General features: G+C 54.2%; 1 protein-coding gene across 2 annotated transcripts in view; it reads left to right on the plus strand.

The window, feature by feature from the left end:
• The window catches only part of Rbm19 (RNA binding motif protein 19), an 80,932-nt gene that overhangs the window by 2,278 nt on the left and 64,699 nt on the right, over nt 1-13,955 (plus strand). Inside the window, exons 2-15 of one of the 2 annotated variants that reach the window (XM_075982059.1) lie at nt 400-582; nt 1,414-1,533; nt 1,706-1,744; nt 1,862-2,060; nt 3,586-3,722; nt 3,765-3,860; nt 5,221-5,301; nt 5,789-5,867; nt 7,815-7,886; nt 8,269-8,469; nt 10,390-10,520; nt 12,176-12,294; nt 12,705-12,801; nt 13,614-13,724. In XM_075982059.1, the coding sequence (XP_075838174.1) occupies nt 400-582; nt 1,414-1,533; nt 1,706-1,744; nt 1,862-2,060; nt 3,586-3,722; nt 3,765-3,860; nt 5,221-5,301; nt 5,789-5,867; nt 7,815-7,886; nt 8,269-8,469; nt 10,390-10,520; nt 12,176-12,294; nt 12,705-12,801; nt 13,614-13,724 (1,665 nt within the window). Of the gene's footprint in view, nt 1-399; nt 583-1,413; nt 1,534-1,705; nt 1,745-1,861; nt 2,061-3,585; nt 3,861-5,220; nt 5,302-5,788; nt 5,868-7,814; nt 7,887-8,268; nt 8,470-10,389; nt 10,521-12,175; nt 12,295-12,704; nt 12,802-13,613; nt 13,725-13,955 lie in introns of both variants that reach the window. The other variant, XM_075982052.1, reaches the window with a different exon arrangement.

Consider the following 13,955-nt stretch of genomic DNA (forward strand, 5'->3'; position numbering starts at 1 on the left):
CTACATACTCTTCTTTGCAGTGAGCCACAGTGCAGCCCCAGGTGCTGGGGATCAGGGTGTGGTTGTCTTTAATGGGTTCCATTCTTCCCTCCCACGGTTAGTAAACATTTACACAACTTCCCTTGTCTGTTTATTTAGAAAAGCCTCAGCCACAGATGGATGCTGTAAGTGATATGGACCTCACAGGGCCCAGGATAAATAAGAAAGCACTTGAGGTGCCTTGGGGTCTCATTCCCTCACTAAAGAAGTGGTAACCTGCTTGTGGTACTCAGCTGGCATCAGGCTCCATGTTGCCATCTTTTCACCTGCAGGGTGACCTCCAGGTCCTCTAGGCGTCCAGCTTGTCTGTCTCTTTGCTCTGGGGATCCCCGGCTCCTCATCATGCCCCTTCTCCCCTAGATGAAGGAGGAGCGGTTCCGGCAGCTGTTTTCCGCCTTTGGCACACTGACTGACTGCAGCCTTAAGTTCACCAAAGATGGCAAGTTCCGCAAGTTTGGCTTTATAGGCTTCAAGTCGGAGGAGGAGGCGCAGGCAGCACTGAGCCATTTCAACCGGAGTTTTATTGACACATCCCGGATCACGGTGAGTCAGAGAGTCTCATCCTGCCTGCCGTGGAGAGTTTGCCTTACCCCTCAGGACTACCCAAGCTCTCAAGAGCCCAAGCATCATTTCCTGAGAATCTGCTAACTGTTCCCTCTCCAGAATGTCTGATGAGTTAAAGCTTTGACTTTGTTGTACTCTTCTCTGTTGTTCGACCTTTGTACCCTAAACACTTTATGATTATGGTAGAATTGATAGAATCAGTCTCTTCTAAAGGCATGTCACTGGGATAAAGTGGTTTGCTAACTGGTAACAGCCTGGACTGTGGGGGTGGCTCATGGGCGTGTCCCCCCAAAGCTGCCTCTGAAAGTGTACCCGAGGTGACAGGGCTGAGCGCCACATCAGTTCATACACGGTCCCTGGCGTTCTTCTGCGCTCCTGTCGTCACCCTGACAGCCACCATTTGCTGTTGCCCTGTGCCTGGCAGGTGCTGCCCCCCCCACATCCTTTGTTAGCCTAGGGGGTGAATGTGGATTTCCAATCCCCATGTGCCCCAAGTTCTGTCTTCGCTCTGTTGTCACCTGCTTCCTGGGCCCCCCAGTCTCTGTCTTAACATTTTGGTATGAGCAGAGGGGACAGCATCATTTCCTGTCACCTACTGGAGAGCATGGGAGACAGAGCTAGTTCTCTGAATGGCAGTGGCCAGAATGACTTTTTGGAGGACGATGTCTAGGTTGGGTGGATCGCTTTAATGCACTCAGCAAGTCAGTGACCACTGCATTCTGGGAAAGCCACACCCCCTGGAGCTGAAGGGGGCATACACGTGTCTGGGTGTCGCAGCAGCTGTGGAAGCCAGCTCTTTTCCCCATACAGGTGGAATTCTGCAAGTCCTTTGGAGACCCAACGAAACCCCGAGCCTGGAGCAAACATGCCCAGAAGCCCAGCCAGCCCAAGCAGTCATCACAAGACTCCATTCCCTCAGACACTAAAAAAGTATGCAGGCGGTGTGCCCAGCCCGGTGCCTGGTGTTGGCAGGGTGGTCTCTGGCTGGGAGGGAGTGGAAAGTATCTTTCGGATGGTTTTGGAAGGTGGGCATGCCCAGGGCAGTGCACTTCATCTTCCCGCCTTCATCATTGCCATGACTCTGTCTGCCTTCCACTTTCAGGATGACAAAAAGAAAAAGGTGCCCAGTGACCTGGAGAAGGTGAGTGTTCTGTGGTTGGAGGTGGGTGGGTGTGAACACTGAGAGAGACGGTGGAGGGCTGGAGAGCCTCTGCCTCACCTCTCTCTTTCCTGCCTCTCCGCCGGCTGACTGCCGCAGCTGAAGGAAGATGCCGAGTTCCAGGAGTTCCTGTCGATTCACCAGAAGAGGGCCCAGGTGGCCACGTGGGCAAACGATGCTCTGAACACCGAGCTCCCGAGAGCAAAGACCAAGCCAGCGAGTGACTATCTGAACTTCGACTCAGACTCAGACTCAGGACAGGAGAGTGAGGAGGAGCTGACTGGAGAGGAACCTGAAGGTGAGCGTACACCCCAGGTACACGTGGGCCTTTGCCTTGCCCCGACCGAATGGGCACAAGGACAATATACTTGGCACAAGCATACAAAGGACTCTTTGTGTGACACTTTCTGGTGACAAGGGCTGCAGGAAAGGGTGCTTCCCTCCAGCCACCTGTGGGATGGGCAGCCCACCCACAGGTGTGTCTCCCCCAAGCCGATCTGGTCACCTGACTTAGCCAGTATTCACCGAGCATATACAGTGTGCGAGCACAGCTTTGGGGACACAGCAGTGAGAAAAGGCCCCAATGATCCCCGTACCTGTAGCGTGGGCTTCGCAGGAAGAGCAGAGGGACGGAGACAAGTGGTTCCCAGCTGAGCAGGTGTGGTGACAGCCTGTGGGAAAGCTTCCCAGAAGGGCGCCTGCTGCGCTAGGGGATAGTGGTAGGGTGTCTTGTCCTCATGGGCCCTGCTGTGACTGCTAAGTAGCCAGTCAGCACAGAGCATAGGCCCTAAGTCCTACGGTCCACTCTAAGAGCTGTTCTGGTTTATCGGTGAGAATGTGGGACTAACTCAGCTCAGCCTGGTTAAGTCTGCTGGGCTGAGGAATGTGGGACTGAGGGCGGGGAGGCAGGGGAAGTGGGGAGCAGCCTTGGAGAGGCTCAGGGGAAGGGAGGGCCCAGGAGCTGGAGAGGTACAGCCTGGTTTCGGGTTAAGGCAGAGGGAGCCAAAGAAAGGAGTTGGAACTCCACCCTGAGCACTGGAAACCCACTGGAGGATGCTGAACAGAGGTGTAGCCCCACGGTGTGCTCAGGGGGTCACACAGGCTACAGTGTAAGGGATGCTGTCCCTCCTCTGCTCAAGCAGGCTTCCCTTTCCTGCTTCCTCTCCCCCAGCTCTTGCCATCGGAGTATGTCACACCAGGTGTCCTCTGTACTTTAGTGCAAACTGTACTGTTCACCAAGGACACCAAGAGTAAAGGACAAAGTGGCAGGCGTGCATCACAGACACGTGCAGAAGCCTAGTGTCTGACAAGGCCTGTAATCCGCACTCTTGTGGAGTTTGCTGAACCAGGAGATTACAGTAGTCTCTACTATGAGCTGTGTTGTGTGTATTACTTTAATATTGTTTAAAGATTAACGTAAAGGGGGGGATCTTGGGAAGCTGGGGGTGATCGACTCAGCAGTTGAGAGCACTTAACTCCTCATCCAGATCTGAGTTCAGTTCCCAGCATCCACACAGTGGCTCACATTGGCCTGAAACTCCAGCCCAAGGGGATCTGCTGCCCCCAGCTGGCACCCGTGGGCACTGCACTCATGGTCTCACATCCACACACAGACACATACATGACTAAATCTTATCAGGGAGGAGGGGCTGGAAAGGAGCCACACATCTCTGTGTGTTGTGGGCAGAATGGGAAGACATGCAAAGTCACGTGTGATCTGATTCAGCGCCAGGTGTTGATCAGAGTGGATTTGTGTGAGGGCCATGGCCGTGGCGGGCATTTTGTCTCTGCTCACTAAGGCCGCTGACCCTCTGTGTCCCCAGAGGAGCAAGGCCTGCAGACAAAGGCAGCCACGCAGAAGGAACTGTCCGACATGGACTACCTGAAGTCCAAGATGGTGCGGCAGACTGAGGTGTCCTCCGAGGACGAAGAGGACAGCGAGGATGAGGCAGTGAACTGTGTCGAGGGCAGCGAGAAGGAGGAGGAGAAGGAGGAGGAGGAGGAGGAGGAGGAGGAGGAGGAGGAGGAGGAGGAGGAGGGCTCCCCTGCCTCCCCAGTCCCGCAGAAGAGTACGAGTGGGGCAGCCTCCACTGACAAGGTGCGTGTTCCGCTGTGAGGGCTGACGGAGAGACTGGGCCTGGTCACGCAGGGTCACTGCAGCCCCCTCCCTAGGGACCTGCCTGGGAGGGAAGGCCACTTAGCCACAGGATGTCTTTACAGCCTAGGTCCCGGAGCTGGAGTGGGGAGGCCGCCTGTTGCTGGAGTTGTGGGGTGTTGATGAGATGGAGTTGGGGGAGTACCTGTTGCTGGAGTTGGGGGTGTTGATGAGCTGGCGTGGGAAGGCCGCCTGTTGCTGGAGTTGGGGGGTGTCCATGAGCTGGGTGGGTCTTGCCATGTATTTAGATAGATAGATGTAAGGAAGCATGTCATTCAGATGAGGTCGGGGAGGCCTCACTGCATGCTGGGTAATGTCCCCAGCAAATCACTGATTCTCCTCCGCACAGGTGAGGAAGTGGGGCTCAGGAGGTGCAGTGGCTCACCCATGGTGGTGACTGGCAGTTGGTGGGGCCGGGACTCTGAAGCTGAGATTTCAAAGATGACTGAGACCTTAAGGATGCTCCCTCCCCTAATCTCCCACTAGAATTCCTCTGTGCTGCAGAGACAGGACACGTGGACACTTGGGTGGGACCACATCTCCTCCCCAGGACCATCCCATCTCCTGCCCTGCTCTTCACTTCATTGCTGCCAGTTCAAACCAACAGGCCCTGTCCAGGACATGTGGCAGTTTGGAGTTCACATCCCAGCACTGACCCTCAGAGCCTGTCCCCCTGGGTGAGATGCATCCACCCCTCAGGCCTCTAATCTCCACCTTGCCTCATGGCATGTTTCCCTGCAGTGCCTGGATTGGGCCATTCAGTTTCCAGAGGATGACTGTGGTGTAGTCACCATGCATGCATCCTTCAGCTGGAGCCAGGGAGGCCCTTGGGGGTCCATGTGATGAAGGAAGTCGGGTACACAGCAGCCCAGGATAGGCCTTTGAGCTTCAGAGAGACCGAGAACAGAGGTTCTTTGGAGCTGTTGGAACTCCAGAACTCTGAGCATGATCTCAGCACCCCTGTGGGGTTGTACTGCCCAGCCTAGCTCTGGAACGTGCTGGGCAGTATGTGGCACAGGAAAAGCTCAGCCTCTGGGGTATGCCTCATTTTCCCTGGGGCCAAGGTCTCTGTCTGTGGACCGACGGCTCGCCAGGCTCTGCGTGCAGCCCTCATCTCGGGTGTAGTGAAGGCTCCGCAGCTGCCTGTCCCTATCCATCTGGGCTCAGCTCATAACAGTCACGGATTCTCGTGGAGTCGTCTAGCCTCCCCAGCTGCAGGTGCCCCTTCTAGCGCCAGTGTGCCACAGCCTGCCGTGTGGGTTCAGGTACTCATCACAACCCTTTTTCCTCTGTCATCACTCAGGTAGAGAAACCAGTCGGCAAGAAGGAACCCACCACCCCTTACACCGTGAAGCTCCGGGGAGCCCCCTTCAATGTCACTGAGGTGTGTGTTCACGGAAGACAGGATACAGAGAGGATGGGGTGGGGGGTGCCAGGATGAGGCGAAACCGTGAGCTAGAAGTGGGTGTGGAGGCTGCTGAATCACATCCCGGAGGGGAGGGCCAGGGTGGACAGGCTCACTGTCTAAAAGCAAGGGGGCACAGGGATGGAGAGACAGCTCGGGTCAGAGTGCTTGGATCTCTGTTCAAGCCCCAGGATAAAGAAAACTAAATCAGATCCATGATGTTACTGCTAACTTAACAGACACAATGAGGTCAGTTGTCAGGTGTTTACTTCTCTTGTTTTGAGAACTGGGGGCAAGCACACGGCCACTAAGCTACGTTCCTGATAAGGTTGTCAGGTGCTTGGAACCCTAAGAGAAAGTGTCAGAGAATTGTCACTGTCCAGTTGCTGATCGGTAATAGTTCAATGAAGTGTTTCACTGGTAAAAAGTGAAGACAGAAGGGAAAACACATTTCTTTTTCTCCCAGAAAAACGTTACGGAGTTCCTGGCGCCCCTGAAGCCAACGGCCATTCGAATAATGAGAAACGCCCACGGGAACAAAACAGGTGAGGCAGAGGCTGCCCTGCCCCACAGCCCCGAGACTGCTGGCCACGGGCTGCCCTGGGGACACCCATTTCTTTTTTGCCATCTGTTGCCCTCAGTTCGGCATAGTTCATCTGCATAGAAGGGTCTCCTAGCCCTGCGTCTGGTGGCCCTGTACACTGATTCCTTTCCCTCTGTCTCCCTCCCTCTCCGCTCCACTACCCTGGCAGGCTCACATGCCCCGCTGGTAGATGCTGGGCCCAGGGTTGACTGACCTGCCCATAGGCATGTCTGACAGAGGACAGTTCTGCCTTGCTGAGTATATGTGGCATGGCCTTGGGCCATGTCTTCCCAGGGTCTCCTGGTCTCAGAGCACTGTATTAGGCAGTCCTAAGGCAGAGAGTCTGGTGATTGACCAGACTTGGAGCTGGGATAGACTGGCACCTGTGGGGCCTACCTACTGGCTGGGCCAGGAGACTATGGGAGATGCAGCAACAGTAATGTAGCTGCATCTCATAGAACCACACCAAGGCCCTGTGTTGTGGGAATCCACAGCCTGCAGGCTGTGAGGGTCCTTGGCAGGAAAAGGCCACCTGGGCACTTTTATCCCACTGAGGGATAAAGTGCCCATGCATTAGGGACAGTTAGGTCACTGTCCCATGTCTTGCCCCAATGCCCCTCTTGGCTTTATCACATCTTGTACCAAGCCAGTTCTCATGTTTAATCCTGAAGAGGGCAGTGGGGGTTAAAGGGGCTCCATCCCAGCTTCGCAGCATAGGAGCCCAGGAGCTAACACCGAGGGCTACCTTGCCCACTCCTTGAGAACTGTGGCAGCGTTGGTCTGTGGTGAGGGCGGTGCCTTGCTTTATAGACTGGGCAGGGAGCCGGAGGCAGTGTGTCCGAGCTGTCAGTCAAGACCAGCCCAGAGCACAGTCCCTCCAGGGCAGCAAGCAGGGCCGGGAAAGAGCTGGGGAGTGGGACTCAGCCATGCATGGAGGGGTCCCTTAGCTGGTCTGGCAGGGCGTGAGCCACTGTCTCTGGGAGACGCATGGTGGGTCGGTGATGTCTCTGCAGAGAACAGAACAGAGAACAGAAAGGACTTCCTCAGATTTCATGTGGAAAACCTTTGTTCTTTGGGCCAGGTTGTGGCAATCCCCATGTGACATCGGGCATTGTAACTTAACTATTCTAAGAGAGGGTGGCCCTGCTCTGCTGCCTCACAGGGTCAGCAAAGATTCCAGGCCTGGATCTGAGCTCCAAGGACAGTGGCCGTGGAGGTGGCCCTGACCAAGCTGAACTGAGTCACAGCACTGCCTCCACCCACACTGCTCTAAGGAATGTTCAGGAGCAGAGTGGGGCTGGCGGGCAGGAAGGCCATGCGGTGTAGTCAGAATTTTTGTTTTGTTTGGTTTTTTTCACACCCAGCTCTCACTTAAATAAATACAGGGAGACTTATTCTCTACTAATGCCTGGCCGTAGCTTGGCTTGTTTCTAGCCAGCTTTTCTAACCTGAATCACCCTGTTTCTCTTTAGCTGTGCTTTGCTTCTGGACTTTCTTTATTCTGTATGTCACCCTTTCCTTCTTACTCCATGGCCCCTTGCTTCCTCCTCTCCTTTCCTCACTCCTCCCTTCTTTGCTTTCTTCCCTAGATTTCTCCTCCTGTTTATTCTCTCCACCCGGCCCCGTCTATCCTTTCTCCTGCCTTGCTATTGGCCATTTAGCTCTTTATTAGAACAATCGGGTGTTTTAGGCAGAAAAAGTAACACAGCTTCGCAGAGTTAAACCAACGAAACATAAAAGGATGCAGTGCATCTTTGCGTCATTAAATGCGTGCCCCACAGCGTAAACGATGGAACCCCTCCGAAGCTAGCATTGCACCACCATGGCGTTCACTCCCAGGACCCACATCTCCATACAGCTAGGTTTTCCAGCTCTGCCTGTGACTCTCCTTGTCACTGTCCTCTCTCAGGGTGTGTCTTCGTGGACCTCAGCAGTGAAGAAGACGTGAAGAAAGCTCTGAAGAGTAACCGGGAATACATGGGTGAGTGTGTGGGACGCCAGTGAGGTCGCGCCTGTGTTGTCTGTACATGGGGAATACATGGGTGAGTGTGTGGGACGCCAGTGAGGTCGCGCCTGTGTTGCCTGTACATGTGGTGCTGAAACTCTGGGGACCCAACAGGGAGCAGAGAGTCCACAGCCACAGAGTGAACATGGGAAAGGGAAGGGAGAAATGGCACATAATGCCGTCCACCGGAGTGACATGCAGGGGGCGGCAGGCTGTGCTGACCTGAGCTCCAGTTCCCTGGAACAGCCTGTGACACTGGCTAACTTGGGAGGACAGCAGCAGAGCAGAAGCTAATGCCACCCTCGGGAAGCTCAGCCAACTTCAGGCACATACAGGCATGGCCCCTGTCTTCATATAGGTGGACGCTATATTGAGGTCTTCAGGGAGAAGGCCCCCAAGGCCCACAGCCCCCCAAAGAGCAGCACCACACCCTGGAAGGGCCGCACGCTCGGGGAACATGAGGAGGAGGAGGACCTGGCCGACTCTGGGAGGCTCTTTGTGCGGAACCTGTCCTACACCAGCTCCGAGGAAGACTTGGAGAAGCTGTTCTCTGCCTATGGTGGGTGCTGCATCCACTTGGTCTTGGGTGGGATTTGGTTCCATCATCTAGAGGTTCCCCTGCTGTATGGACAAGCCTTTGTACTCTCCCAGTGTGGAGCAGAGGGGAGAGTGGTGTCTCAGGCTGGTGTCACTGCCGTCCCATCTTTAATAGACACCGAGGCACCTGGCTGTCAGAAGTCTTTTTTGTTTTAGAAACAAAAATCTTGCTATATAGCCCAGGCTGGCCTTGAATTTGTAGCAATCCTCCTGCCTCAGCCTCCTGAGTGCAGGCGTTACCAGAGTGTACTACAGTGCCTTTTTTTCTTCTAAGACAGGGTTTCTCTGCGTAGTCCTGACTGGCTTCGAACTCACTCTGTAGACCAGGCTGGCCTCAAATTCAGAGATCTACCTACCTACCTCTGCCTCTGGAATGCTGGGATTAAAGATGCCCAGCATGAGGCTGGTCTTTTTGTTGGGTGTATAATGCTGTTATTAAAGGGATCCTTTGGTCTCCTCCAGTCTCTACCCTAGTTTTAGCTTTTAAAAGAGAATCAAGCAGTCAGGAGTTTAATTAAAATAAGCAGGAAGCAGGAGTACCCCTTAACAAATGGAGGAGCCAAGCCCAGCAGCAGTGGTTCTGGTCCTAGCAGGTCCTAGGTCCTTCCTCCTGTGCTGTTCTCTCCTCTGTGCCCCCCCCCCCCACCAGGGTGGTCACTCCCAGGTAAAGAACACCTCCTTAAAAGCCTGGATCTCAGGCTGTTAAGTAGATGGGCCCAGAGGCACACACCCTTCAGCCTCTAATCCCAGCACTCAGGAGGCAGAGGCAGATGGATCTCTGAGTTCCAGGCCAGCCTGGTCTATACAGTGAGACCCTCTGTCAAGGGGAAAAAAAGATACAAGACTATGCCAGGGAGTTAAAGTACCCCTAAACCTGAAGAGTTCACTAGGGAAAGATTAACAGCCTCTCTGCACGACGCGCCCCTTGCAAGGGCACCCTGACGCCAGTTTGAGCTGTCTCAGCTAATTGACCACCCCCGCCTTTTCCATCCTCTCTTCTTTGACTCCCCTCCCCACTTTCAGGACCCTGAACTGGCTTGGCTGGAGAGACCAGCACTATGTCCTTTTTGTCCTGTTCTGAGGACCAGTTGGTCAGTCCTTCCCAGAGCTAACTTTCTTCCTAACAGTGCTAGGGCTGGGCCCGGGGCCTTGCATGCTCTCCTTAGTGTTGCTGCTGTTGTAGTTTCTCCCACTGAAAACTCACCAGCCAGTAAGTTGTCTGGTTTCGGGGCTATGTTTGTCCATGGGGCCGGGATTATCGCACAGGGGGCAGCAGGGCTCTAAATGGGGCTGAGACCCTAACACTTGCAGCATGCCTGAAGTAGCTCATCCAAGAACCGGGTCCTGAGAGTAGGCGTGGTGGTGAAACCTCCCAGTGTGCCCACAGCTGTCCTGCCAGGCTCTCCTGCCTCCTGCCTGGTACGGCCAGACTGGACAGGAGAGGGATTGTCTAGACTGTGGGTGTCCATTCAGGAAGAACGGAGGCCTGTTCAGAGTGGAAAGCTCTGCTTGTCTTGTGTGGGAATGTCATGGCACTTACATGCCACCACCTTGGCTGCCCTCGTGTGTTGGTACAGCTCACCCATACCTGTTCTGTGAACCAGGGATTTGTGATATTTCGTAGGTGAGGAAACAGGCCTGTGCGTGTTAAGTGACAGGGACAAGGGAAGGCAGCCTATAGAGCAGGCAGCAGAGTGGGGAGATAGCCCACACCTTGGGTGGCTAAGCCAGCTGGCCTTTGCCATACTCTCCTGTGGGACCCAGCAGCCTGGGCTGGTCCAGAAGAGCCATTTGTTGATCTCACCAGTCCAGACCTTTCCCTGGCCAATACCCAATGCTAGTGCTCTGGCCTGCAGCTGACTGGCACTTCTCCCATCTCCAGGTCCCCTGTCAGAACTCCACTATCCCATCGACAGCCTGACCAAGAAGCCCAAAGGTTTTGCCTTCGTCACCTTCATGTTCCCTGAGCACGCGGTGAAGGCCTATGCCGAGGTAGATGGGCAGGTATTCCAGGTAAGTTTGCTCAGGACTAGTCAGATTGCTGGGCTCAAGGAAGCAGGGGTGTGTGTGTGTGTGTGTGTGGGTGTGGGTGTGGGTGTGGGTGTGGTGTTGTTGTTTTAGACCTTACTGCTCACAGCGACTTGCCGTGCTGTCACCTCAAGTGAGTTTCTAGAGGGTGGAATTTCTAAAGGCAGGGGCCTGGTTTCTGTGGCAGCCTGGCACACACTGGGTACTTACAGAGTATTTGTTGAGTGAAAAGTGTGCCCTTTGCCTCCTGAAATACTTCTTGGCAGACAGTGAAGTGGGAAGCAGGTAGCCAGGGCATGCCCAATGGTAACAGGTAGTGCGTACGGTACACCTGCTTGAGTCCCAGGCTGCCTGTTGGGATTATTTGTTCCTGATCTATAGATGGCATGTCACTGTCACCAGGCTAGACCTGCATCCACCTGTGGACTTCTCATGTTCTCTCACTGGGTAGGGACAGACAGGACGGGATGCAGGTTTGTGGGGCTGTGAACAGTTTCCAGAGCTGGAGAACGCAGGAGGCAAAAGCAGGTGGATCTCTGTGAGTTCAAGGCCAACCTGGTCTGTATATAGTTTCCAGGCCAGCCAGTGAGACCCCGTCTTAAAAGACAGGGGGAAACAAAGAAGAAAAATGAACATTTCCTCCAGAGGATCAAAGTTCAGTCCCTAAAGCCGTGTCGGATCACACACAACCACCTGTAACTCCAGCTTCAGAAGATTCTGACCTCCAGAGACACCCGGCACACGTGGTGCATATATACACAGTCAGGCTCAGGCACACACCACATGTACATAAATTAAATCTTTTTAAACGTGAACCGTGTTTCCTGCACATGGTGGTGTCAGCTGGCCTCACTACAGTGACCGGCCTTTTGACACATAAATGTCTTAAATTCTAAAGAGTTTACTGGGGGTTGACAGTTTCAGGGCGTGAGTCTGACCGTCATGGTAGAAGTGTGACTACAGACAGGCATGGTGCCAGCGCAGTAGCTGAGTGCTTACCTCTCCAGCCACAAGCATGAGGCAGAGAGAAAGCTAACTGAAGATGGTGTGGGCTTTTGAAACCTCAGTGTTCCCCTCCAACAAGGCCACACCTCCTAATCCTTCCCAAATAGTTTCACAAACTGGGGGCCAAACTTTCAAATCTATGAGCCTATGAGGATCATTCTCATTCAAACTGCCACAAAGCACAAGGTCCCTCTGCTGTCTCCATCCAGTCATACGTGGATCTAGTGTACTTGTGACCAGAGGAGGTGTTTTAGGGCTTCTATTGCTGTGAAGAGACACCATGATCATAGCAACTCGTATAAGGAAAACATTTAATTGAGGTGGCAGCTCATAGTTTCAGTGGTTTAGTCCATTATTATCACAGTAGGGAGCATGGCAGTGTGCAGGCAGACATGGTGCTGGAGACGGAGCTGCTACATGTTGACATGCAGGCAGCAGGAAATAGATTGAATGTCACACTGAGGGAAGCTTGAGCATAGGAGACCTCAAAGCCCACCCCCACAGTGACATACTTCCTCCAACAAGGCCACACCTACTCCAACAAAAATCGCACCTCCCAATAGTGACACTCCCTTTGGGAGCCATTTTCCTTAAGGGAAGAACCTGTGTTTCCATCCTCTTTCCGTTCCCTCCAGGGCAGGATGCTCCACGTCCTTCCTTCCACTATCAAGAAGGAAGCCAGCCAGGAGGCAGATGCCCCGGGATCCTCTTACAAGAAGAAGAAGGAAGCCATGGACAAAGCCAACAGCTCCAGGTCCTAGTCAGCCCTCAGTGGCCCCTGAATCCTGGTCCAGGGTCAGCAGCTCCAGGTCCTAGTCAGCCCTCAGTGGCCCCTGAGTCCCGGTCCCAGGCTCCACTTCCCTTGGCCCTGTCTTTCACTCTTCATGGTGCTGGAGTCCTAGTTCATCACTTCTCAGGGCCTCAGCTTTCCCATTTGTGAGACATGGAGAGCAGAAACAGCATTTCCTCGTGACCTGCAGCATAGCGTGCATCGGAGGAGGGGTGTATAGAGTCCCTGCCCAGAGCTAGGACTGAGACTTGGCTTAAGAGAATGTTAGCGACCCCCTCAGTCTCCTGGTCTTCAGACCTCATGGGCTTGGCTCATGGCCTAGAGTTGGAGGGAAGGAACCACTATGTGACCTCTGTTCTGCCCCTACTCCTCAGTTCTCACAACTGGAACACGCTGTTTATGGGACCAAATGCTGTAGCCGATGCCATTGCACAGAAGTACAACGCCACTAAGAGCCAAGTGTTTGATCACGTGAGTGAAGGGGCTCTGCCTGTGATTTATATCGGATCAGATCTTCTGCGGGGCAGGTGTCTGGACCTGGACAGCTGCAGAGTTAGTTATCTTAGGCCAGCCCTGAAGTGGGAGCAGCTTATGGCCCGGTCAGCCAGGGTGCCTGTTGATACTGCTCATAGCTCACCCTCCCTTGTCACAGGGTCAGCACTGTCCCTGGATACCGAACACATAACCACAGATGAGGTAGTTAGTAATCATGTTTCAGAGAAGCAAGCAGGGTTCATTTTCATGGTGTTTAAAGTCAGGCTATCTAAAGTACTCCTGTTAGAACATATGCCAGTATAAAACAGCCCGAGCCATTTTCCTGTCTTCCTTTGGTGTGGGTGTGTATAGTTGGCATGGGACTGAATTGAGCAGGCCGCATTTGGTGACATGGCCACTGTTTTGAGCGGCCACAGCCTGACCTAAGAGGGACAGTTGCTTTGGTTCAGATGTCAGGAACCCAGCCATACTCAGGACAGAAGGGCACCTGCTCTTCTGGTGCCCTCTAGTGGAGGGAGACACAAATGACAGGTGACAAGAAGCTAGGGTAGGAGTTGCCTGAGGCTGAGGTGGATGAGTCTGAAGCCCCTGCAGGCAGTGAGCTAGAAGAACACCAGGGCCAGCTACCTGAGGAAAGCCAGGGGAGGGACCAAGGAGTCCAGAGTTTACTGCACAAGTCCAGAGGAGTCTTAGTCCTGGGAGCCTCCGCATAGAGAATGATGTGCGTGGACCACACGCATTTCCCTCTGAGCCACCGACTGACAGCTCCAGGCTTCTTCCTCCCACAGGAGACCAAGGGCAGCGTGGCAGTGCGTGTGGCTCTGGGGGAGACCCAGCTGGTCCAGGAGGTTCGCAGCTTCCTTCTCGACAATGGCGTTTGCCTGGACTCTTTCAGCCAGGTGAGTCCCTCACTGCACGTAGTGGGTCTCCACTACAGAGCTGGAAAAGGGTTTCCCGGGAGGGAGGCTGGAGAGATGTAGACGGATCCTGTGGGTGATGGGAGCCTGAACCAAGAGGAGGCCTGCAGGAGTGGCCCCTCAGAATATCCCCTGCAGAAGGTCGGGTGTACCCAGTGATGAAAGCCCCCAGCTATTCCTACCTTCCACACCTGGGCAGCTGGTCCGCAGTGC

Source organism: Microtus pennsylvanicus, chromosome 1, assembly GCF_037038515.1.
Source record: "Microtus pennsylvanicus isolate mMicPen1 chromosome 1, mMicPen1.hap1, whole genome shotgun sequence".
NCBI classification, from domain to species: domain Eukaryota; kingdom Metazoa; phylum Chordata; class Mammalia; order Rodentia; family Cricetidae; genus Microtus; species Microtus pennsylvanicus.